The sequence below is a fragment of the Brienomyrus brachyistius genome, unplaced genomic scaffold (genome assembly GCF_023856365.1).
Source record: "Brienomyrus brachyistius isolate T26 unplaced genomic scaffold, BBRACH_0.4 scaffold53, whole genome shotgun sequence".
In the NCBI taxonomy this organism is placed as follows: Eukaryota; Metazoa; Chordata; class Actinopteri; order Osteoglossiformes; family Mormyridae; genus Brienomyrus; species Brienomyrus brachyistius.
Window position 1 is genome coordinate 590,001 of NW_026042328.1, and position 23,660 is coordinate 613,660.

The 23,660-nt window shown below is 47.9% G+C and overlaps 2 protein-coding genes across 5 annotated transcripts in view; both read right to left on the reverse strand.

Moving 5' to 3' along the window:
- Positions 1-6,907, reverse strand: part of LOC125723961 (testis-specific gene A8 protein-like) — an 8,805-nt gene extending 1,898 nt beyond the window's left edge. Inside the window, exons 1-7 of one of the 4 annotated variants that reach the window (XM_049000747.1) lie at positions 2,947-6,907; positions 2,677-2,838; positions 2,514-2,567; positions 2,135-2,458; positions 1,865-1,918; positions 1,433-1,702; positions 1-1,377 (exon numbers count right to left, since the gene is read on the reverse strand). The exon at positions 1-1,377 is cut by the window's left edge and continues 1,898 nt beyond it. In XM_049000747.1, coding sequence (XP_048856704.1) covers positions 1,451-1,702; positions 1,865-1,918; positions 2,135-2,458; positions 2,514-2,567; positions 2,677-2,838; positions 2,947-3,195 — 1,095 coding nt within the window. In that variant the 5' untranslated portion in view covers positions 3,196-6,907 and the 3' untranslated portion in view covers positions 1-1,377; positions 1,433-1,450. Of the gene's footprint in view, positions 1,757-1,810; positions 1,919-2,134; positions 2,459-2,513; positions 2,568-2,676 lie in introns of all 4 variants that reach the window. The other 3 variants (XM_049000748.1, XM_049000750.1, XM_049000749.1) reach the window with 3 other exon arrangements.
- The window catches only part of LOC125723963 (guanine nucleotide-binding protein G(s) subunit alpha isoforms XLas-like), a 48,204-nt gene that overhangs the window by 12,318 nt on the left and 12,226 nt on the right, over positions 1-23,660 (reverse strand). Inside the window, exons 2-4 of the mRNA XM_049000753.1 lie at positions 8,606-8,678; positions 8,019-8,073; positions 7,758-7,877 (exon numbers count right to left, since the gene is read on the reverse strand). Of these exons, the coding sequence (XP_048856710.1) occupies positions 7,758-7,877; positions 8,019-8,073; positions 8,606-8,678 (248 nt within the window). The remainder of the gene's footprint in view (positions 1-7,757; positions 7,878-8,018; positions 8,074-8,605; positions 8,679-23,660) is intronic.

Sequence of the window (23,660 nt, forward strand, 5' to 3'; positions counted from 1 at the left end):
GCTAGGGCCTGGCTAACACGCCAGACAGCCAAGCTAGGGCCTGGCTAACACGCCAGACAGCCAAGCTAGGGCCTGACTAACACGCCAGACAGCCAAGCTAGGGCCTGGCTAACACGCCAGACAGCAGGGAGCTACCGTGGCTAACGCCATCGCCTGCTGGCCATGTTACCACCTTGCTAATGCCTTGCAAACACGCTAGACAGCCACGCTAGGGCCTAGCTAACACGCTAGACAGCCATGCTAGGGCCTAGCTAACACGCCAGACAGTAGGGTGCTAGCGTGGCTAACGCCATCGCCTGCTGGCCATGTTACCACCTGGCTAATGCCTTGCAAACACGCTAGACAGCCACGCTAGGGCCTAGCTAACACGCTAGACAGCCATGCTAGGGCCTAGCTAACACGCCAGACAGTAGGGTGCTAGCGTGGCTAACGCCATCGCCTGCTGGCCATGTTACCACCTGGCTAATGCCTTGCAAACACGCTAGACAGCCACGCTAGGGCCTAGCTAACACGCTAGACAGCCATGCTAGGGCCTAGCTAACACGCCAGACAGTAGGGTGCTAGCGTGGCTAACGCCATCGCCTGCTGGCCATGTTACCACCTGGCTAATGCCTTGCAAACAACCAACAGCCATGCTATCACCTAACTAAACCACACAGCCAATGCTAGGTGGCTCCTCGGCTCATTTTTGGTTCATTCATGCTAGGTGGAGTCAGGAGGAACGTCATTTTCCAGAGTTCCATATATGCTTATCATAAAACCAATTTGGTTCCAATAAAAAGGAATCAGATTACAAAATAGTAACATTAAATTACAAAAACAACTGCTGTGTTTTACCCCCACTGCAATTTTTAGTCATTTTAAAAGTTGCACATACATAAGACCTCCTCAGGGAAGTGAAACTTGCCATGTAAACAATCAGTTCCTAAACAGCACTTTACAAACACCTTCACGAAGCTCGGTTTAAAAATGTTCATCACCAAAATATAGATAAACATTAATTCAAATCATCATTATGAATAACTGGAAAATTATTTAAATTTTTTGTAACGCACCCCCGTGAGACACTAGACACACACTAAGTAACTCAGTACTCAGGAACTAGGGACACACTTCCCCCAGAATAAACTGGGAACCCAACCTTAACCCCCCCCCCAATCAAAATTTAAAAAAATAAAGCACACTTGGCAGGAACTTCTTAGTCAATTTCAACGACAAATGGCCATGTGGACACCCTACAGCAGCACTGTCACTGAGTATTTGCTCAGCGTAGTCCGGAAGCTCGACCGTGTTCTGCTTTCTGGCTCCACTGGGCCACCTGAGCCTTGGCTTCAGATTAGGCTGCTCACACAGCCACACCACGCCACATTGGGCCACCTGAGCGCCGGTTTCAGGGTAGGCTGGCCACACAGCAGCACTTGTACCGGGCCACCTGAGCGCCCGTTTCAGGTTAGGCTGGGCACAGAGCAGCATTGCACCGGGCCACCTGAGCGCCCGTTTCAGAGTAGGCTGACCACACAGCAACACTGAACCGGGCCACCTGAGCGCCCGTTTCAGGGTAGGCTGGCCACACAGCAGCACTGCACCGGGCCACCTGAGCGCCCGTTTCAGGGTAGGCTGGACACAGAGCAGCATTGCACCGGGCCACCTGAGCACCGGTTTCAGGGTAGGCTGGCCACACAGCAACACTGAACCGGGCCACCTGAGCGCCCGTTTCAGGTTAGGCTGGGCACACAGCAGCACTGCACCGGGCCACCTGAGCGCCCGTTTCAGGGTAGGCTGGCCACACAGCAACACTGAACCGGGCCACCTGAGCGCCCGTTTCAGGGTAGGCTGGCCACACAGCAGCACTGCACCGGGCCACCTGAGCGCCCGTTTCAGGGTAGGCTGGCCACACAGCAGCACTGCACCGGGCCACCTGAGCGCCCGTTTCAGGGTAGGCTGGCCACACAGCAACACTGAACCGGGCCACCTGAGCGCCCGTTTCAGGTTAGGCTGGGCACAGAGCAGCACTGCACCGGGCCACCTGAGCGCCCGTTTCAGGGTAGGCTGGCCACACAGCAACACTGAACCGGGCCACCTGAGCGCCCGTTTCAGGGTAGGCTGGCCACACAGCAGCACTGCACCGGGCTACCTGAGCGCCCGTTTCAGGGTAGGCTGGCCACACAGCAGCACTGCACCGGGCCACCTGAGCGCCCGTTTCAGGGTAGGCTGGCCACACAGCAGCACTGCACCGGGCCACCTGAGCGCCCGTTTCAGGGTAGGCTGGCCACACAGCAGCACTGCACCGGGCCACCTGAGCGCCCGTTTCAGGGTAGGCTGGCCACACAGCAGCACTGCACCGGGCCACCTGAGCGCCCGTTTCAGGGTAGGCTGGGCACACAGCAGCACTGCACCGGGCCACCTGAGCGCCCGTTTCAGGGTAGGCTGGCCACACAGCAGCACTGCACCGGGCCACCTGAGTGCCGGTTTCAGGGTAGGCTGGCCACACAGCAGCACTTGTACCGGGCCACCTGAGCGCCCGTTTCAGGGTAGGCTGGCCACACAGCAGCACTGCACCGGGCCACCTGAGTGCCGGTTTCAGGGTAGGCTGGCCACACAGCAGCACTTGTACCGAGCCACCTGAGCGCCCGTTTCAGGTTAGGCTGGGCACACAGCAGCACTGCACCGGGCCACCTGAGCGCCCGTTTCAGGGTAGGCTGGCCACACAGCAGCACTGCACCGGGCCACCTGAGCGCCCGTTTCAGGGTAGGCTGGCCACACAGCAGCACTGCACCGGGCCACCTGAGCGCCCGTTTCAGGGTAGGCTGGGCACACAGCAGCACTGCACCGGGCCACCTGAGCGCCCGTTTCAGGGTAGGCTGGACACACAGCAGCACTGCACCGGGCCACCTGAGCGCCCGTTTCAGGGTAGGCTGGCCACACAGCAACACTGAACCGGGTCACCTGAGCGCCCGTTTCAGGGTAGGCTGGCCACACAGCAGCACTGCACTGGGCCACCTGAGTGCCGGTTTCAGGGTAGGCTGGCCACACAGCAGCACTGCACCGGGCCACCTGAGTGCCGGTTTCAGGGTAGGCTGGCCACACAGCTGCGCCAGGGCAAGCCGGGCCGGAAGTCCTGGGGTATCCCCCCAGGCGACATAGCTGCTGCGTCACCCCACTGCCTTCCTCACTCACACTAACCCAGATCAACATCCTGCCTGCAACAGCCTCAGCAGAGGCTCAGGCCAGTGGGGGAGGGGGCAGAAAGACTGGAAATAAAGAGCCGCAGGCCCAGGGTGGGTTGAAACTGCTCCCCGTAACGAGGCTGCAACTCCAACACCCAGGGTAAAGATACACGGCTGCACAACAGACATCAACCTAGCCCTGGGGTTTAAAACAACAAGAAAAGGTAAGGTAGCCCTACCGGGCACCACTGTTCTTATGACAGGCATAGAGGGGCTTAGCTCACACAGCTGTGATGTGCTGATGTGTGTACGACTGCACAGATGGATGGATTTCACCGTTAAACTCCCCAGGAAACACAACGACTAAAGTATCACCGATTCCAGCCTGTCTGTCACTCAGGCCTGAACAGTCAGCAGCCCAACATGATCTATGCACACATGCCACAGGAAGCCACTCAGAATATGTTCAGCGACTGAGAATGTTACCTTCCTCTGCGGGTTCCTATGTAAACAGTCAAAGGCAGAAGGGATGCCCTCACAGTCTGCTGCAGGAGGCCCACACTGACCAGGTGACTACCGAACCACCAGAGTCTGTTAATACAGAACTAGGTGGGATGTTTCCATGTGACTGAACTTGGGATGGAGTTTTGTGGCTGATAGTATGGAGGAAAGGAGCCTCATACACAGCTCAGTCCACCTAGGTGGGTACACAGAACCGAATGATGCCTTGCTGTGCTGCAAGGTTAGCATGTATTAGCATGTGCACTTTCAGTCTCCAATTCAGGAGACCTTGGTTTAAGTTCAGCACTCAGCAGTCGTATGAATTCTACCTGTACAGCAGAGGTGGAAACTCGAGGCACTGACTCGACTTGGACTCAAGTCACTTGTGACTTGACTCGGCAAAACTGATGGAAAGAATTGGACTCGACTTGGACTTGAGGACAATTACTTGAGACTTGGACACGATTTGGATCCTATGACTTGAGAAGACATGAGGTTACAGTCCCCCTTCTGGATACCATAATTTTAATTTCATAATTTCAGTGTACATTAATTCTCGGCTGTCTGCATTTTCAATTGGCTGAAAGCAAGATCTCCTGAGATCATGATACATCCTTCCAGCAAACTATCTGCATATACGCAGACGTAAAAACTGTGCGAAGACAACCATGAGTGGATGCAATCTCTCTGCCTAAAAAATGTCTTGTTTTTGCTGCAGCGAGTTTTAATCACTAAAGGTAAAAAACTGACATAGGTAGGGACTCAAGTTACATGACTCACAACCCAACTTGGACGAGTCACAAATTTGATACCTTGTGACTTGACTGTAAAAACGATGGAAAAACTTTGACTTGAGGGAAAATGACTGATTCCCATCCCTGCTGTACAGGCTTTCCAGTACAGCCCGTCCACGCTTTGAGGAGAGCAAAGGCCCTCCATCCCGGTGGGTCACATGATGCCACGCATGGCAAAATAACCAAGCGATTTACAGGAAGCACTTGTCTCCTTAAAAGACTTCCTACAATGGTTGCACTTCATAAATCCCAGTTATGCAAAAAGTGGTCAATCCAAGTATAAAATGACAAACCCATGCAGTACCAAAACGAGACAGACGGAAGCAGATCAGCAACACGTGCACTTCACTGCGAGACTGGCTGTCTCATTCCACTAATGCCAGCTCGTATTCCTTACTGACAGATCTGCAGCAAGACATCAGATTATTACCATTTAGATACAGCACAAAAAGGGAGCTGGTGAAGCTGAAAAACAAGCAGCCCTGAGTCTGAACTTACAGACAAGTGACAAAGGCAGGCCCACACACTGGAATGTAAAGAACCCTCGATTGGTGGAAATATTCAGAAAGAAAAACGCAAAACAAAATAGTGCATGATCACTGCAGACCATGTTCTTTTTAACCTCGTTGGTCCAGTGCATATGTATGATGTTTCTACGAATACACTTCCTGTCAGTGCAGCTTAAACAGACCAGGAGCACACTTAAGTCAGCAATCTCTGCATCTTGTGGATTAACACGTACAGCAAAGCTCATAAACATAGGGCTCCGAACCCCAGCCAGGACACACAACCGTGAAGCCAAATGCATTTACAGTAGTATGCCTACAGCATCTTATGGTTATAATTCCTGCCCCTCTGGTAATATCCTCAGCCACTCTGGACCCTAAGAATGGTAGCATAGCAGATTTCCCCTTAAGTGGACAGAGGGAGGACACCGCTTGGGACACATGGACCTAGACTCCTCCAGTAGTGAAGTGACAGTGTTATGAATAACACAACTGCTAAAATGAGCTTGTGAAATCAGCAGCCTGTATACTGCACACAGTTGGAACCAGAAGATAAGAACAACAGGACTTTACTGTCTTTCAGAGCAACTAAAGAAACTGGATGCCACAGTCGTGTGAGAGCATGTAAAGACGGGCCAGAAGGGGAAACCAGGGCGAGGAGGTTCACACGGACCTCTCTTCCGTCAGTGCGCTGCGGGGGCAGAGTCCGTGCCTAATTGGCAACTGGTTCCGTGCTTTTTCTTTACCAATCAACTGGTGCAGTACCTGGAAAAGTAGCCCGGCACAGTACCAAGAGAACTGGCTGTCAGAAGCTGATCTCATGATGGGGGCATGTCAGGGGGGCCACAATGGCGGAAAACCTCAGCAGAGCCACGCTTGTCACTCCTAGAGTTTGACTTTACGTTTGATTTTAGCGTTTGCTGAAAACATGAAGAAATTAGAACTGAAGAGAACAGGCGACATTCGTAGTACAGAACAAATATTTTAAAAAAAGCTTCCAAAACTACAAAAACACTCAAAATACACAAGATGGAAAATGTTTCAAAGTGCCACACAGTTCTGTATTCCGTTTTTGGTAGCCAGCTTCCAAAGCGCACTTGCTTCCTTACGGGCACACAAATCGAAAACTGGTACCAGCTCTCCGGAGTATATGGTGGAGGCGGTGACATATGTAGGCAAATGGATGAACTGCGTCTGATTGAATCCAGGCACTATTATGTCTCACCAATGGCCTGTTCGTGAATGTGCCCTAACAACGGGTGATGCCTGTCTTTCTGCATAGCTGCAAAATTTACACAGTAAAAAAAAAAATTCTGCAAATAGTTATATTAGTAATGCTTTGTAATGTAACTAGCTATCCATCCATCCATTTTATGTTTTATAAAGAACAATGTTTCAATTAATGCTAACTTATGAATCGGCACTTAAGTTAACATCAGCAATTCCATATATTTTCATATAGCAACCAAAGGCACTTTATATGGGTGTATTATGACAACAGCCTACATGATACATTAGCCTAAACATTCTCTGTCAAAGTTGTTTAATGAACTTAAAATATTACATGCCCAAGGTGGTGTGCATATTCTCTATCTATTATACATGTTTCCAGCCACTGGAAACTAGGGCCGGTTCTCAGGAGTGGGAACCAGTTCCCTGTCTGCACTGTCACAGTAGGTGTGGAAAAGAGGTAAAGGATTCAGCTGCGAGATCCTATCAGGGAATCACACCTCGATTTTATTATTCTGGAAGGACTGCAGAGCTGCCCGTAGCCTTAATGTCACTGTCGTTTCAACCACGGCATTAAAGACTGTGCGGAAATAAAAACACTAAAGTATGCAGCAAACTTAAAGAAAAAGAATATCAGTTCAGGAAAACATGGATCTTTCTAACCACGAATTAAAAGAAATTGGAAAGATCCTTAAAACAATTTACTATTAGTATCTCAATATAATTAAAATTATAATAACCAAACCAGGAAACATGATGACAATTCATGAGACATTTAAACATTAGTAACAATAATGAATCAACTATAGATTTAATAACCCACTCCACATCTCACTATTAGTTGTAAATTAAAATTAAAAAAAAAACTTAGTGAATTATTTGGGATGATAGAAGCCAAAAAAAACCAAAAAAACTTGCGGATTAAAAAATTTTAAATCAAACAGCCAAAGTAACCCGAGGTTTCCTCGCTGAAGTAACCCTCACTGAACACCGGCCTCAGTTTGCACAGCCATTAATAAACGTCCTCTGCAGTCAGTATCCCGAAAAGCATTAAGATGATGGTTAATATGGCCCCTCTTCGCCAACATTTCGCTCATTTTACACAGCAAGGTGTCTCAGGACATTTTAACAAAAGCTACGGACTGCATGAAAACACTTTTGAGGACCTGAAATTGACAAAGCTCGGCGCCAAGAGCCAATCGCTGAAGCCCAAAACAAAGCCTGCACATGTGCACACTGACATGAGAAACACATATGGGCAGCCTGACAGGAACATTTGCAAGAAGCTCACAATCCCCAGCAGCCACAGCCATGCAGCTATTTGCTAATTTCACTGTGATCTTCGCTCTGAGAAATAATTTCAACTTCCTTTAATCACTAACCATTTGTTTTATACTGCCACATCACACATAACTTCCAGAAATGCAGTGTTCAAGAAGAAACGCATAGATTAAAAACCAGCCATTAAATGAAGGCTCTAAAGCAACAGGCTCTGACAACAGCTCCATAATGTTGAAAGCTAAGCTAAAAACACTTTGCAAATGAACTGCAGACCTTACCTGCGTATAGTCAAAGTCAGACAGGGGCGCTATGCTCTTGATGTAGTCAACTCTGAATTGGTCTTCAGGGTTAGCCAGTGGGACAGGAGGTATTAAAGTGCTCATCGCAGAAACTATCGTCTGGAAGTAAAATATAAAACACAGGCATGAAGATGGAGAAACATGACAAAGGTCAGGTCATGATTATGTTACGGTCTAACAGGAGAAATGGGATACCAGGATCGGAGCAGGTCGGTGTTTAAATACAAACAAACAACTCACCACTATGGCATCCTTCACATTTTTTCGAATGTCCAGGATTTTTTGTTTCTTTTCTCTGTATGGAAACAGATGTACAGATGAGCTTAAGAGCAAACTGACAGAAAAAAAGCAGAATCTTCACGACTTCACAGTAATGCATATATTCCAGCAATATCACCTCAAATAATGGTACTTGCAACCATTAGAGGGAAAGAAATACGATTTATGAGGCCCGTGTTACCTTTACATAGCCAACCATCGCACGATTAAATACACATCCGCACGAACTGCTAGGTAAAACACGGAAAGCCCAGTTGCGCATTATACAAGTGAAACGTGTAAATGTCATCAGTAACAAGACACACGAGTGGGAGATGCGAATCTGTTTAACGTGCAGGAGAAGCGGTGCGCTAGAAATCAGGGGCAGCGAGTCGCCATGCTGTTGCGCGGCTCCGGCCCTAAACGCGCGTCCGTCGGCGGCGTGCTGTGCCGAGCCGCGACGGGGGAGAAACACACAGGCATACACAGTAAACACAGCACCAAAAACAAGCGCAAATACACCTATCGGGCCGGAGTACGCGTGCTTTTCAACGAACAGTAACACTCACTCCGCATTGAAGCCATTGACGTGCAGGATCCTCATCTGCTTGACGATCGTGCTCTTTCCGGACTCTCCAGCCCCTTGGAAATAAAGCAGAGAGATGAATAATAAGGCCGGCTGCTGTGTGGCAGAGATGTGTGCGCCCACCGTGCGATCGCGACGGACAGCACGGCCATTATCATAAGGGCAAAGCCCGGTGCGGCGACACCCGACCGGGCCGGGCTGTCAGATCCGCCCGAGGCGCGGAGCCGGAGACACCGCCGGGCCACGGAAGGCCGTCTCCGGGCTTACCCAGCAACAGCAGTCGGTGTGTGGCTTTGTACGCCTGCCTCTCCTTCTGCAGCTGTTTCTCTATCTTCTTGTTCGCCTCTCGCTGCGCCTTCTCGTCGATGCGCTGGTCTTCGGTCTTGCTGTTACCCAAACAGCCCATCTTCCGTTAGCCTCAGCGAATCGACGGTATTAAAATAAAATGGCTCAAAAAGAAATAAAAAAACCCCCCTTGATTTCAATTTAAAACGGGTAGAGAAAATATCCGTGCGAAGGGAAAAAATGGTGCGACGTTTCCCCGCAGCTTTGAAGAAAATGATCGCTCTTAATAATCCGCCTCACCTCGGTGCCAAACGGCCCCGGATTCCAATAATCCAGATAAATATGTTTATTATAAATAAAAATAAAAGCGGCTGGCTGACAGAGAAGAGCGGAGCAGAGCTGCTCCTGGACCGCAGCCAGCTGCCGCTCTCCGCTCGCTGTGAGGCTGCCTCTCTCCCCCCGTCTCTGCGCTTCTATCTCCGTCCCTCTAACTCAGCACTGCCTCTCTCTGCAGCACCAGGAAGTACCGACCCTCAGCCGGGAGGAAAAGCCGCCGCTGTGCCGTGAAACCTGTGCCTTTCGTCAGCGCCTCGCCGGCTCCGCTACACCTAGGAACCCGAGTAACAGCCCGCGGTCAGCATGTCAGCGGCACCCGCCCGACTGATCCGGATCACGGCTGCCAAGAAGCCGTCCGCGGGCACCGACAGCGCGTCCGTGGCCGTGATTATTATAGGGCTCGGCCGGACTACTGCTGAGCAGATATCGATAGATCACTTCCCGGAAAGTTTACACTGACAGCTACTTAGAACGACCGATATAGGCCTATATAAAGTAACTTTTTATGATTTTCCTCTGAGATCGCTCAGTAAGTAAGAAAAACGAAAGGAGGGAAAGAGCGCACGACGCCGAAAGGCAGGAAAGCGAGAAGCCGTTAGGCTGCTCCTGGCTGCAGAGCGAGGCGCACCGCACTGCCTGCCCTCCTCCTTCGCACGGGGACTGGCCGCGAGCCGTCACCGCCGCCGCGTCTCCATGCGCACCGGCCTCCCTCGCCCCTGCGTGCGCGTGCTCGTGGCGCGCGGCGCGGCGCGGCGTGGCGTGGGACGCAAGCCCCCCCCCCCCCTCTCCGCTGCCGGGCCGCGCGCCTTATTACTGGCGCTAATTCCCAGTTACCGCGCTGATAAGGACGGTAACGACTCGTCACCTACTGTCGCCATCGCTGCTTTTCCTCAGTTGTCTTTCATTTTGGATGTGGATCGATGTGTCCGTACCACGCGTGTTAGCCTGTGTTACAAGACTACTAACACCAATGTTTTAATATGAGACCAGTACAATATATGGCAATTATAAAAATATAACAAAGCCAATGCAGAAAGCAAAGCTGAAATAATTTCAATGTTACTGGGCAAATTTATCAAAACAACATTTTGTTAGACTACTATGCATATGAGCAAAATATTTTAAGTGATTATTAAAGTGTAGGGTCCCAGCACGGATTTGAAGGGCACTGCAGGGTGCACACAGAGCAGAGCAACAGGCAATAAATACAAGAGAAACGCCAATTAAGCGAGGCTCTGTACGTGAACAATGGGAGGAAACCGAAAGGGAGAAGCTGGAGAAGGGCACACAGCCCCGCAAAAGCAGTCCTTTGGCATGTCTACATGGAGCATACGTAAAGCACGCCAGATGTCAGCTGCCCTCAGCTACAGGTTAAACCATCTGCGCTTCACAGGGAACTCCCAGCTTCTGTGAGACGGGGAAAGTGCTCACCTGCTTGATGCAAATCAGACTAAAGACAAAGTCCCTTTGTTATACACATTCTCGGCTTAAAGAGAAATATCATTTAATCACAAGCTCCGTGTCATGGACCACAGTGGCCAGGAAAAGAAGCCCCATCTTAATTTCAGATGTGCAGTTAACAACTGGAGATTATTATTCAAATTGCACTTTTAGGTTCACTTATTCGATTAATGCCAATTCTCCCACCTTAACATTCGAATATATCCCCCATGAAAGGGTACCACACACACACACACACACACACACACAGGCCTACATACATGTATACACACACATATATGTACACTACCGGTCAAAAGTTTTAGAACACCAATTTTTCAGTTTTTCATTGAAATTCAACCAGCTCATGTCCAGTGTATAGCTTGAAATGGCACATCAGTAAGTGGTGAACTGCTAGAGAAAAGTTAAAAAAAGGTAAACTACATTATTTCCCAGTTTTGGTAACATTTCAAAATTATACAAAAAGGCCCTTTTCAGGGAACAAGAAATGGATTAACAACCTGAAGCTGTTATGCAGCAGTGGGGGTTTATGAAGCCTTGAAAGTTGGTGCTACCAAAGCCTACAGGTGTCCCAGCTTGTCCTGATTACTTATATCAGACAGAGCGGGTTGTAAGTAGTGTTGGAACACACTGAACAGTATTACTTGAACAGTACTGTACTGGAGAAAGTAGTGTGTCGCTATAAAAATGGTGATAAAAAGGCAATTAACAATGGAAGAGAGACAGACCATCATAACACTCAAAATTGTAGGCCTGTGCTACATAGAAATTACAAAGAAAGTCAAGGTGTCGCCTTCACCATCAAAAGACCATTAGAAAGTGGGGGAAATTCCGACAGGAGGAGGTCTGGCAGATCCAAAGCCACAACAGCATCAGAAGACAAGTTCCTGAGAGCCAACAGTTTGCATGATAGACGGCTCACAGGACCACAGCTTAATAGAGGTCGGATAAGCAAGTCTCAGTTTCAACTGTAAAGAGAAGACTTCGAGCTGCAGGTTTGACAGGTCGAGTTGCAGCAAGAAAGCCATCGCTAAGTCATGAGAATAAGAGAGGCTTGCTGGGCCATGGAAAACCACCAATGGATTACTTAAGACTGGAAAAGGGTGCTATGGACTGGTGAATCAAAATTTGAGATCTTCAGTTCATCAGGCAGGATTTTTGTACGCCGTCGAGTAGGTGAAAGGATGGTTCTTCAGTGTGGGACATCTACCGTCAAACGTGGAGGAGGCAGCATGTCGGTCTGAGGCAGTTTTGCTGGATCCAGGATCAGTGATTTGTATATAGTGTGAACCAAAATGGCTACCACAGCATTCAGCAGCGCCTCGCAGTACCCTCTGGTTAGCACCGAGTTGTTCAGGGGTTCATCCTACAGCAAGATAATGACCCGAAACATAAGTCCAAGCTACGCCAGAACTACCTTAGGAAAAAACAAGAGGATGGTAAGCTAAGTCTCCAGACTTATACTCCATCGAGCTGGTTTGGGATGAACTGTAGAGAGGAGTGAAAGCAAAGCAACCTATAAGTGCCACACATTTATGGGAACTTCTTCAGAACTTTGAGGATTATTTGATTTCCATTGTCAAACGAATGCCATGAGTGTGTTCGGCGTTTATATCTGCCAAAGGTGGCTACTTTTATTAGTTTAGAAAAAGTTTAGAATACATTTTGGTTTATACATGGATTCCATGATTTCTTATTTGTTCTATACTTTCATATCATGAGACATTCAATTTCAATAAAAAAAATTGAAAAATTTGGGTGTTGTAAAACTTTTGACGGGTAGTGTATATACAGCACACACACACAGGCCTACATACACGTATACACACATATATGTATATACAGCACACACACACACAGGCCTACATACACGTATACACACATATATGTATATACAGCACACACACACAGGCCTACATACACGTATACACATATATGTATATACAGCACACACACACAGGCCTACATACATGTATACACACATATATGTATATACAGCACACACACACAGGCCTACATACATGTATACACATATATGTATATACAGCACACACACACAGGCCTACATACATGTATACACACATATATGTATATACAGCACACACACACAGGCCTACATACATGTATACACACATATATGTATATGCAGGGATGGAGATAACTGGTATGCAAGTATGCATTCATCTTGAAAAACGATATGTACAACAATCAATTGTTGTAACAATGTAAATGCATATTTCGCTCCCATAGAAACGCTACGAAACGGACCAGTCACACCTCTTGTGGTCTGTGTCACTGCGAAGTATAGATACATTTTGGGGGAGGTACATGACAGGCTACGGAGTATTTATGGTGTTCTTTCGATGCAGAACTATAAGTAGAAGAATAAGGTTTTGCCCCCCTGTAAAGACCTTTCGAGCTGAGAACTGAGAAGTATGGTAAATAAATACATAAAGTGGAAACTGCTTGTAGTGGTCATGGTAATATAGTGATCAACTGCTTATATGGATCAAAAAGCTTGGGACAGAATCATTGCTACACAAATACTGTTAAATTTAATTGACTTATAGTAATTAACTAGCGTGCCTACAGTGTTGGTTTTGGGACAGAGGTCCCTCCCAGCTAAATATCACTGCTAACAGGCAGGACAGATCAGGGATTGTCACTGCTGGGGAGGGCTCCCCATTCACTCCCTCATTAGCGGTGGGAGGCATCACTCATCTGAATGCCCCATTCACTCCCTCATTAGCGGTGGGAGGCATCACTCATCTGAATGCCCCATTCACTCCCTCATTAGCGGTGGGAGGCTTCACTCATCTGAATGCCCCATTCACTCCCTCATTAGCGGTGGGAGGCGTCACTCATCTGAATGCCCCATTCACTCCCTCATTAGCGGTGGGAGGCGTCACTCATCTGAATGCCCCATTCACTCCCTCATTAGCGGTGGGAGGCATCACTCATCTGAATGCCCCATTCACTCCCTCATTAGCGGTGGGAGGCATCACTCATCTCAATGCCCCATTCACTCCCTCATTAGCGGTGGGAGGCATCACTCATCTCAATGCCCCATTCACTCCCTCATTAGCAGTGGGAGGCATCACTCATCTGAATGCCCCATTCACTCCCTCATTAGCGGTGGGAGGCGTCACTCATCTGAATGCCCCATTCACTCCCTCATTAGCGGTGGGAGGCGTCACTCATCTGAATGCCCCATTCACTCCCTCATTAGCGGTGGGAGGCATCACTCATCTGAATGCCCCATTCACTCACAAGACTCACGTTAGCAGATATTTTACTCTAACCCTACGTATGGCCCTTGTGAAGATTCAGTTTCATGTGAATCCTTTAATCCCTTAGCTATTCACTGCTAGCTCACATGGCTGAGTTTACTTCACATTCAGTGTCTCCTATAGTTTAATACCATGCCTGGCTACAGACCCTGCTACAGGCATACTTTCACATTTTCACTGCTTTTTATACAGAATAAAATGAAGGCACTATCGTACTCTTCAGCTCTGTTGTCTGGGTATAACTAGGAATGCTGCAAAATTTGCAGAAAGTTGTTAGTTAAAAAACAGTCTCCGAGATGATCATAGTCATTTCTGTCCTTGCTGTATAGACTGAGAAAATTAAACAATACAGAGGGAAATGAAACAAAAAATGAGGGAAGAGAAACGTAAACAAGAACTGGTCATGAAAAGACATTCGTCTTTAGTTGTATGGAAATATTTTTTTTTCCAGAGACAATATTGTGCAAAAGCAGGCAACACTGTTTTGTGTCTGTGGGCACAGCGGCAACATCACCAGCTGCTCGCCAGACTCTGCTGATAGACCTTCTCTATTTGGCTAAATAGTTCATTTTCAACTCCTAAATATCGCAATGTAAACTTTAATACTGTTCAACTGTAACACATCCACAAAAAAAAAACCTTAAATGGTTATTATGTTCCGTATTATGTTAGATGACGTGGCTAAGCGGCGACATACAGGAATCATAGAAAGCAAATTAAGCAAAATAATTTAAGTGAAAACGATGCCAAGGAGAGGCTGGGCTACTCCCTGAGGCTAAATGGCAGGTATCTATGTCTGACCTCACGTTACTGCACGAGTCCGTCAAACCCAAACGTCTTCTTTTAACATGTATTTGCGTTACAGTCGTGCTGCGGTGATATTTAAGTTCTACTTTGCAATCCTGACAGATGACTGCATTTCCATCCACTTTTAATGCGAAGTGCCTCCACACACGATGCGTTTGCTCTTCATCTGGAGCCTCATCCTCTATGTTGCAGAGTATTCGAGAAGGACAATATTAATCGATGGTTTTTAATAATCGAGTTTAATCGAGTAATCGTGACAGCTCTATATACAAATTTTATTGCATAACATACCTGTATCAGCCAGTATTATTAAAAAAATCTAGATATCAGATCAGTTTAATCTGTACATCCTGTCCAACATTTCAACTTTATCAATATTCAAAGTCATGAGCACCAAAGCTAAAGACACAGCTACTTACGTAACGCAGATGACAGCACAGGCCGATGGCATTATTCTCAGCAGAGGATGCGGGATTTCGTCTGGTCATTCAGTACTAAGAGGTCTCAAAGTCGCGGCCCATGACATGCTTATAATTCATTATTAAATCTGGGCCACAGATCAATACCCCAGCTTCCACAGAATTAAAAAACAAACAAATAAAAAAATATGTAGCATCTTTAAGCAACGTTTCACCTCCAACATCTCCACAGTCAAGTGGCACAAAGGATAACAGGTACTCAATTTAGGTGATATTAGAGAAAAACATCAGTTATCCACATCAATGCAGCCCTAGTAATATGATGGTTACCGGAATTGGACTGTCGCATCAACTTTGAGGAATAAATATGGCACACTCCTGGTTTTTAACAAATAACATTTCCAAATGCAAGAAACGCTAAATTCTTAAATTTAAATTCTTAAATTTAAGATGTGTAGATCAATACGGAAATGCTGTTTTGATCTGAATGTTTCATTTTGAGAATTAACTCTAATGCTAAAATACTGATTTCTCTTTTCCTCGTAGTTTAAATGTTTATTATTGGGAGCCCAGGCTGCCCACAAGGGGGGCATAAAGGGGCTGTTCATACCCAATTAAAGTGGGCAAACTCCCTTAACACTGTCAGTTACCTTAGTATGCTGGGAGTAAAAGCCAAATAGAATTGTCGCATCTGGCTGTATCTTTAACCTGCTCTAAAAATGTCAGCACAATTTGCCATTTTGTGGGTGATTCTCTCAGGCTGCTTTGATACATTCTAACAAACTCAAATACGGTCCTAACCCTAAAGGCCTACATACACGTATACATTTCCATTAGCAATACTGTGCTCTTTCTTTATTTGACTGAATACAATAACTCACCAATAGCACATTTATGAACATATGAATCTTAAATTTATGCCAGTGTTGACCACCAGAAAAAGAAAATCAATCATTCTGGAGATTCAGTGACAAGGTAATGAGCTCAACACTGTATGTGAAAACGTCCTCCAGTCTGAATGCCGCTCATCACAAACCGCTCCAGAGTAAAATGATGGTTAGGCTCATCGTTCAGGCAGGGTCAGCACGGCTGAGTAGGCCCTGCATATCCCAGAAACATCAGCTGGATACTAACCAACTCGGCTGTACACCACTCACTCGCTGCACTTTACTGCAACACAGCTGCACGTCTTGGACGGAGCCCCTGCATTCAGCAGCAACGAGAGGATTCCCACGCGTTTATGCACAGCGGCGAACGAAGCAGCACTGGCAGTCCCTCTGCGGCAGGGGTCTTCCCCACACCGCCGTTTGGCACCGCAAGACCTACGAGGACCCAGCCCTGCAGCACCTACAGCGGCCAGAAGTCATCAATATGACCTCTTTAAAGGAATCGCACAGCACATCCTTCTGAAAAGGTAAATATCAGGCCTGCCGACCCCTGGGCAGGCCTTGCTGCCGACCCCTGGGCAGGCCTTGCTGACCTGATCTCTGATATCCACACTATTACAGCTGTGGACAAAAGTATTGAGAATGACACAAATATAAATTGCAATTAATCGCAAAGTCCCTTTTTGTCATGAAAATTAACTTAATCCCAAAAATCCCATTTCCACTGCATTTCAGCCCTGCCACAAAGGGTCAGTGATTCTCTTGTTAACACAGGTGAGAGTGTTGATGAGCACAAGGCTGGAGATCATTCTGTCATGTCGTGAGTTAGAATAGCAGACTGGATGCTTTAAAAGGAGGGTGGTGCTTGAAATCATTGTTCTTCGTCTGTTAACCATGGTTACCTGCTAGGAAACACGTTCAGTCATCTGTGCTTTGCTCAAAAAGGGCTTCACAGGCAAGGGTATTGCTGCTAGTAAGATTGCACCTAAATCAACCATTTGTCAGATCATCAAGAACTTCAAGGAGAGAGGATTGATTGTTGCGAAGAAGGCTTCAGGGCACCGAAGAAAGTCCAGTAAGTGCCAGGACCATCTCCTAAAGTTCATTCAGCTGCGGCATCGGGGCACCACCAGTGCAGAGCTTGCTCAGGAATGCCAGAAGGCAGGTGCGAGTGCATTTACAAGGACAGTGAGGCAAAGAATTTTGGAGGATGGCCTGGTTTCACGAAGGGCACCAAAGAAGCCACTTCTCCAAGAAAAACATCAAAGACAGACTGATATTCTGTAAAAGCTGCTGAGGACTGGGGTAAAGTCATTTCCTCTGATGAATCCCCTTTCCGATTGTTTGGGACATCTGAAAAAAGGTTGTCCAGAGAAGAAAAGGTGAGTGCTACCATCAGTCCTGCGTCATGCCAACAGTAAAGCATCCTGAGACCATTCATGTGTGGGGTTTCTTCTGAGCCAAGGGAGTGGCTCACTCACAATTTTTCCTAAGAACACAGACATTAATAAAGAATGGTACCAAAACATCCTCCGAGAGCAACTTCTCCCAGCTATCCAATGAACATGCCTTTTCCAGCATGACAGAGCTCCATGCCACAAAGCAAAAGTGATACCTAAGTGGCTCGGGGAACAAAACTCCCCAAACCTTAATCCCAGGACTTGTGGTCAATCCTCAGGAGGCGGGTGGACAAACAAGAAGCCACAAATTCTGACAAACTCCAAGCACTGATTATGTAAGAACCGGCTGCCATCACTCACGATTTGGCCCAGAAGTTGAGGTCTTGAAGGGCCAGCACTGCAAATATTGACTCTTTGCATAAAGTTAATGTAATTATCAATAATAGCCTTTGACAATTATAAAATGCTTGTAATTATACTTCACTAAACCACAGAAACATCTGACAAAGATCTACAAACACTGAAGCAGCAAACTTTGTGAAAAATTAATATTTGAGTCATCCTTAAAACTTTTGGCCACGACTATCTTCCTCCTCTCACAAATTCAATAAAATAACACCATAAACCTTTTCAAAGACTATATACACAATCCTTTGTTTCTTATTCAAAGTGTCTGTAAAATTCTTATTTATGGAACGGTTTGGAAAGATAAAAATAGCCCTACATTACTGCCAGAAGTATTTAGATGGAACGGACATAAAGAGCAAAGCTGAAAAAGAGGCAGAACCAGCTCACGGCAGAAAGGCCACTCTATACCCGCAGAGTTATAAAAGGAGCATGCAAACAGGCCAAATGGAAATCATGAGGTCATTTTGCATATCACTGCGAGTAAGGATGACGACAGGGAGGCCTCCCCTGAAACGGTTTCATCTCCACACTTCTGGAAACAAGTTGTTCAGCAACAGGACATAATAAAGTGTCATTAACAAAAGGTTGGTATTAATGATATGCTCCAAACTGTTACGTAATACAGACAGCCGTGTGTCTGAAATGCCAGCATGGTAAATGATTGGTTTAGGGTAATGTAGTGCAATCCCATGCATCATGTGCCTTGGCCACATCGCAGGGGGCTAGGGCTAGGCATTCAGGCAATGCCAGAAACAGTAACGCAGTGTCTGTACTGGCAGCGCCAGAAACTGTAATGCAGTGTGCAGGCAGGTAGCACCCAAATCGGTAATGCAATGTGTGCACTGGCAGCGCCTGAAATGGTAACATAGTGTGTATGCGGGTAGCACCCGAAATGGTAACGTGGTGTGTACATTGGCAGCACAAGAAACGGTAACATGGTGTGCGTACTGGCAGCACCAGAAACTGTAATGCAGTGTGCAGGCCGGTAGCACCCAAAACGGTAACGCAATGTGTGCACTGGCAGCGCCTGAAACTGTAACACAGTGTGCGCATTGGCAGCATCAGAAACGGTAATGTGGCCTATGCACGAGCAGCGCCTGAAACAGTAACATGGTGTACGCATTCGTAGCACCAGAAACGGTAACGCAGAGTATGCACGAGCAGCGCCTGAATCGGTAACATGGTGTACGCATTCGTAGCACCAGAAACGGTAACGTGGTGTATGCATTGGCAGCGCCTGAATCGGTAGCATGGTGTACGCATTCGTAGCACCAGAAACGGTAATGTGGCCTATGCACGAGCAGCGCCTGAAACAGTAACATGGTGTACGCATTCGTAGCACCAGAAACGGTAACGCAGAGTATGCACGAGCAGCGCCTGAATCGGTAACATGGTGTACGCATTCGTAGCACCAGAAACAGTAACGTGGTGTATGCATTGGCAGCGCCTGAATCGGTAGCATGGTGTACGCATTCGTAGCACCAGAAACGGTAACGTGGTGTATGCATTGGCAGCGCCTGAATCGGTAGCATGGTGTACGCATTCGTAGCACCAGAAACGGTAACGTGGTGTATGCATTGGCAGCGCCTGAATCGGTAACATGGTGTACGCATTCGTAGCACCAAAAACGGTAACGTGGTGTATGCATTGGCAGCGCCTGAATCGGTAACATGGTGTACGCATTCGTAGCACCAGAAACGGCAACGTGGTGTATGCATTGGCAGCGCCTGAATCGGTAGCATGGTGTACGCATTCGTAGCACCAGAAACGGTAACGTGGTGTATGCATTGGCAGCGCCTGAATCGGTAACATGGTGTACGCATTCGTAGCACCAGAAACGGTAACGCGGTGTATGCATTGGCAGCGCCTGAATCGGTAACATGGTGTACGCATTCGTAGCACCAGAAACGGTAACGCGGTGTATGCATGCTTCAAAATGCTGTGCATATGCAAACGTGCAAGGTGCAAATTAGGCAGGCAACATGAATCAGGGATTGGGTAGTGATAGAGACCCCCACAAAGCTCTGCCACCCACACAGTGTCAAAAGGAGGTCAGATAATAAAACTATTTATTTTAATTTTACATTACATTTTAATTATAATTTTTTTTTTTTTTTTTTTTACATTTTACATTTTCCAACCATTCAATTTCCCCCCTCGCTGTCCCTTCTGGGGCTCCGCATGTATTCAGTCAATTTTCAACTTTCTTTTTTCTCCACGTGAAACAGTTCCGCAGAAGAACAAAACAGCACTGAACAAATAATGTCATACAATGAATTTTGAACATTTACCTGAACAATTCAATTGTGTTAAACTTCTAATTTTTAATCAATTTGTATTTTTTCTAATGCAAGTTTAAAAAAAAGTGATATTGCTGTGTTCAGCAGAGATGCCTGTCCTATATTTTCCAGTTTCCGGTTGTGAAAAATTGATATAAATATATAAAATCATTTCTATCCCGACTTTTAAAAAATATTTTAGATAAATATAAATAACACTGAATATCAATACAGTGACCTAAAATATTGAGATATTGTTTTTCAGCCATATCGCCCAGCCCAACAGGGGGCGTTGTTTGCATCGCTAATGTTTCCCCCGGATGCAACTAAAATGCCCGTCAGGAGGAGGAGGAATTAGGAGCTGCTATGGCAAGTTATAAAACACTGAGTATCATCACTCACCACGAGCACCAGCCTAAAACAATGGAGGGATTCTCTGCGGGACGCCATGGAAACCAGATGCAAATATTCCTTTGCAGGCCCGATGAGAGGCTCACGGATGCCGCACATGTAAATGTGGCAGGGCGGGCAGGTGGCCGCACGTACGCTACATTCCAAGTGTAACTGTACATCAGCTCTCACTGCTGTCTGCCCAGACTGCAAGACAAGGTCAAAACAACCAACAAGTGAAGGGCTCCCTCTTGTGGCCACACACCACAACAGCACACAGTTCCAAGGGCCCCTAACCTTTCATTAACATTGAATATTCGATTAACAAAATCACAAACACATCATATTAACTTTAGACAGTATCCAGTAATAAGATTAAGAAAACTTCAGTTTCTCAATGTTACACGAAACCAGTACATTTTCAAAGAACTAAAATGAATGCCAAACTGCAACTGAACACGTGTAGTACATGCCAAAGGTGATGGCAGGTTGGTGTAGACATTACTTTACAGACAGCCACTGTTCCCACTGAAAATTGCTGCCAGATTTAAGGTTTTGATGCTAAAATCAGCAACCAAGATGTGTCTCCCCCTGGTGGTCTTACAGGAAAATGCACAGAGGTGAACATGATGGAACTGAGGTACACGACATTCGTACTGGTCCGTTTAAAGAGACAGCAGAACCCACATGGGCTGAAGCAAACAAGCAAGAGTTCAGCAGTTGGGGTGTCTCGGGTTTGTCAGAGTTTGTCAGTATGTCGTGGTAAGAGCCTTTGGAAATGGCGGTACTGATAAGCTGGTGGAGGAGGATAGTAAGCACAGGGCTCACCAGCCTGAGAGCAGGACTGACATTGAGAAGAGAAACAGTCCCCCCCAGAAAACTGGAGAGGGGGCAGGACTGATTCTGTGCCCCTCCCATTGGCCTGCATTTAGGAATGAATCCAGCGTAGGTCTCACCAGTGCTCTGCCAGAATTTTCAGCCATAAAGAAGACGGAAGTACCCCCCCCCCCCCCCAGCTGATGCAGCACATGGACCAGTAAGCAGACAGCAAGGGAGTAGCGACACACAGCTTCACATGTATGGCGCAAAACGGCACATCATACTGAGCCAGGCAGGAAGGAAGCGGCTGCTTTGTAAACAGGAAGTAGTGGAAGCTAAAAATGGAAACAAGAGGATGACGATCAATAGGGCCTCTCCAACCTTGCTTCCCTGCGTTGGCCCACCGCCACACACCTGGGACCCCGCACCCTCACATGGAACGTGGGGAACAGCATGTTAGTCCCCTGCTCGTCTGTCCCTCATACCCGTGACCCCGTACCCTCACATGGAACGTGGGGAACAGCATGTTAGTCCCCTGCTCGTCTGTCCCTCATACCCGTGACCCCGTACCCTCACATGGAACGTGGGGAACAGCATGTTAGTCCCCTGCTCCTCCGTCCCTCATACCCGTGACCCCGCACCCTCACATGGAACGTGGGGAACAGCATGCTAGTCCCCTGCTCCTCTGTCCTTCATACCCGTGACCCCGCACCCTAATATGGAACGTGGGGAACAGCATGTTAGTCCCCTGCTCGTCTGTCCCTCATACCCGTGACCCCGCACCCTCACATGGAATGTGGGGAACAGCATGTTAGTCCCCTGCTCCTCTGTCCCTCATACCCGTGACCACGCACCCTCACATGGAATGTGGGGAACAGCATGTTAGTCCCCTGCTCCTCTGTTCCTCATACCCGTGACCCCGCACCCTCACATGGAATGTGGGGAACAGCATGTTAGTCCCCTGCTCCTCTGTCCCTCATACCCGTGACCCCGCACCCTCACATGGAATGTGGGGAACAGCATGTTAGTCCCCTGCTCCTCTGTTCCTCATACCCGTGACCCCGCACCCTCACATGGAATGTGGGGAACAGCATGTTAGTCCCCTGCTCCTCTGTCCCTCATACCCGTGACCACACACCCTCACATGGAATGTGGGGAACAGCATGTTAGTCCCCTGCTCCTCTGTTCCTCATACCCGTGACCCCGCACCCTCACATGGAACGTGGGGAACAGCATGTTAGTCCCCTGCTCCTCTGTCCTTCATACCCGTGACCCCGCACCCTCACAAGGAACGTGGAGAACAGCATGTTAGTCCCCTGCTCCTCTGTCCTTCATACCCGTGACCCTGCACCCTCACAAGGAATGTGGGGAACAGCATGTTAGTCCCCTGCTTGTCTGTCCCTCATACCCGTGACCCCGCACCCTCACATGGAATATGGAGAACAGCATGTTAGTCCCCTGCTCCTCTGTCCTTCATACCCGTGACCCCGCACCCTCACAAGGAATGTGGGGAACAGCATGTTAGTCCCCTGCTCGTCTGTCCCTCATACCCGTGACCCCGCACCCTCACAAGGAACGTGGGGAACAGCATGTTAGTCCCCTGCTCGTCTGTCCCTCATACCCGTGACCCCGCACCCTCACATGGAACGTGGGGAACAGCATGTTAGTCCCCTGCTCGTCTGTCCCTCATACCCGTGACCCCGCACCCTCACATGGAATGTGGGGAACAGCATGTTAGTCCCCTGCTCCTCTGTCCCTCATACCCGTGACCCCGCACCCTCACAAGGAATGTGGAGAACAGCATGTTAGTCCCCTGCTCGTCTGTCCTTCATGCCCATGACCCCGCACCCTCACATGGAACGTGGGGAACAGCATGTTAGTCCCCTGCTCCTCTGTCCTTCATACCCGTGACCCCGCACCCTCACATGGAACGTGGGGAACAGCATGCTAGTCCCCTGCTCCTCTGTCCTTCATACCCGTGACCCCGCACCCTAATATGGAACGTGGGGAACAGCATGTTAGTCCCCTGCTCGTCTGTCCCTCATACCCGTGACCCCGCACCCTCACATGGAATGTGGGGAACAGCATGTTAGTCCCCTGCTCCTCTGTCCCTCATACCCGTGACCACGCACCCTCACATGGAATGTGGGGAACAGCATGTTAGTCCCCTGCTCCTCTGTCCCTCATACCCGTGACCCCGCACCCTCACATGGAATGTGGGGAACAGCATGCTAGTCCCCTGCTCCTCTGTCCTTCA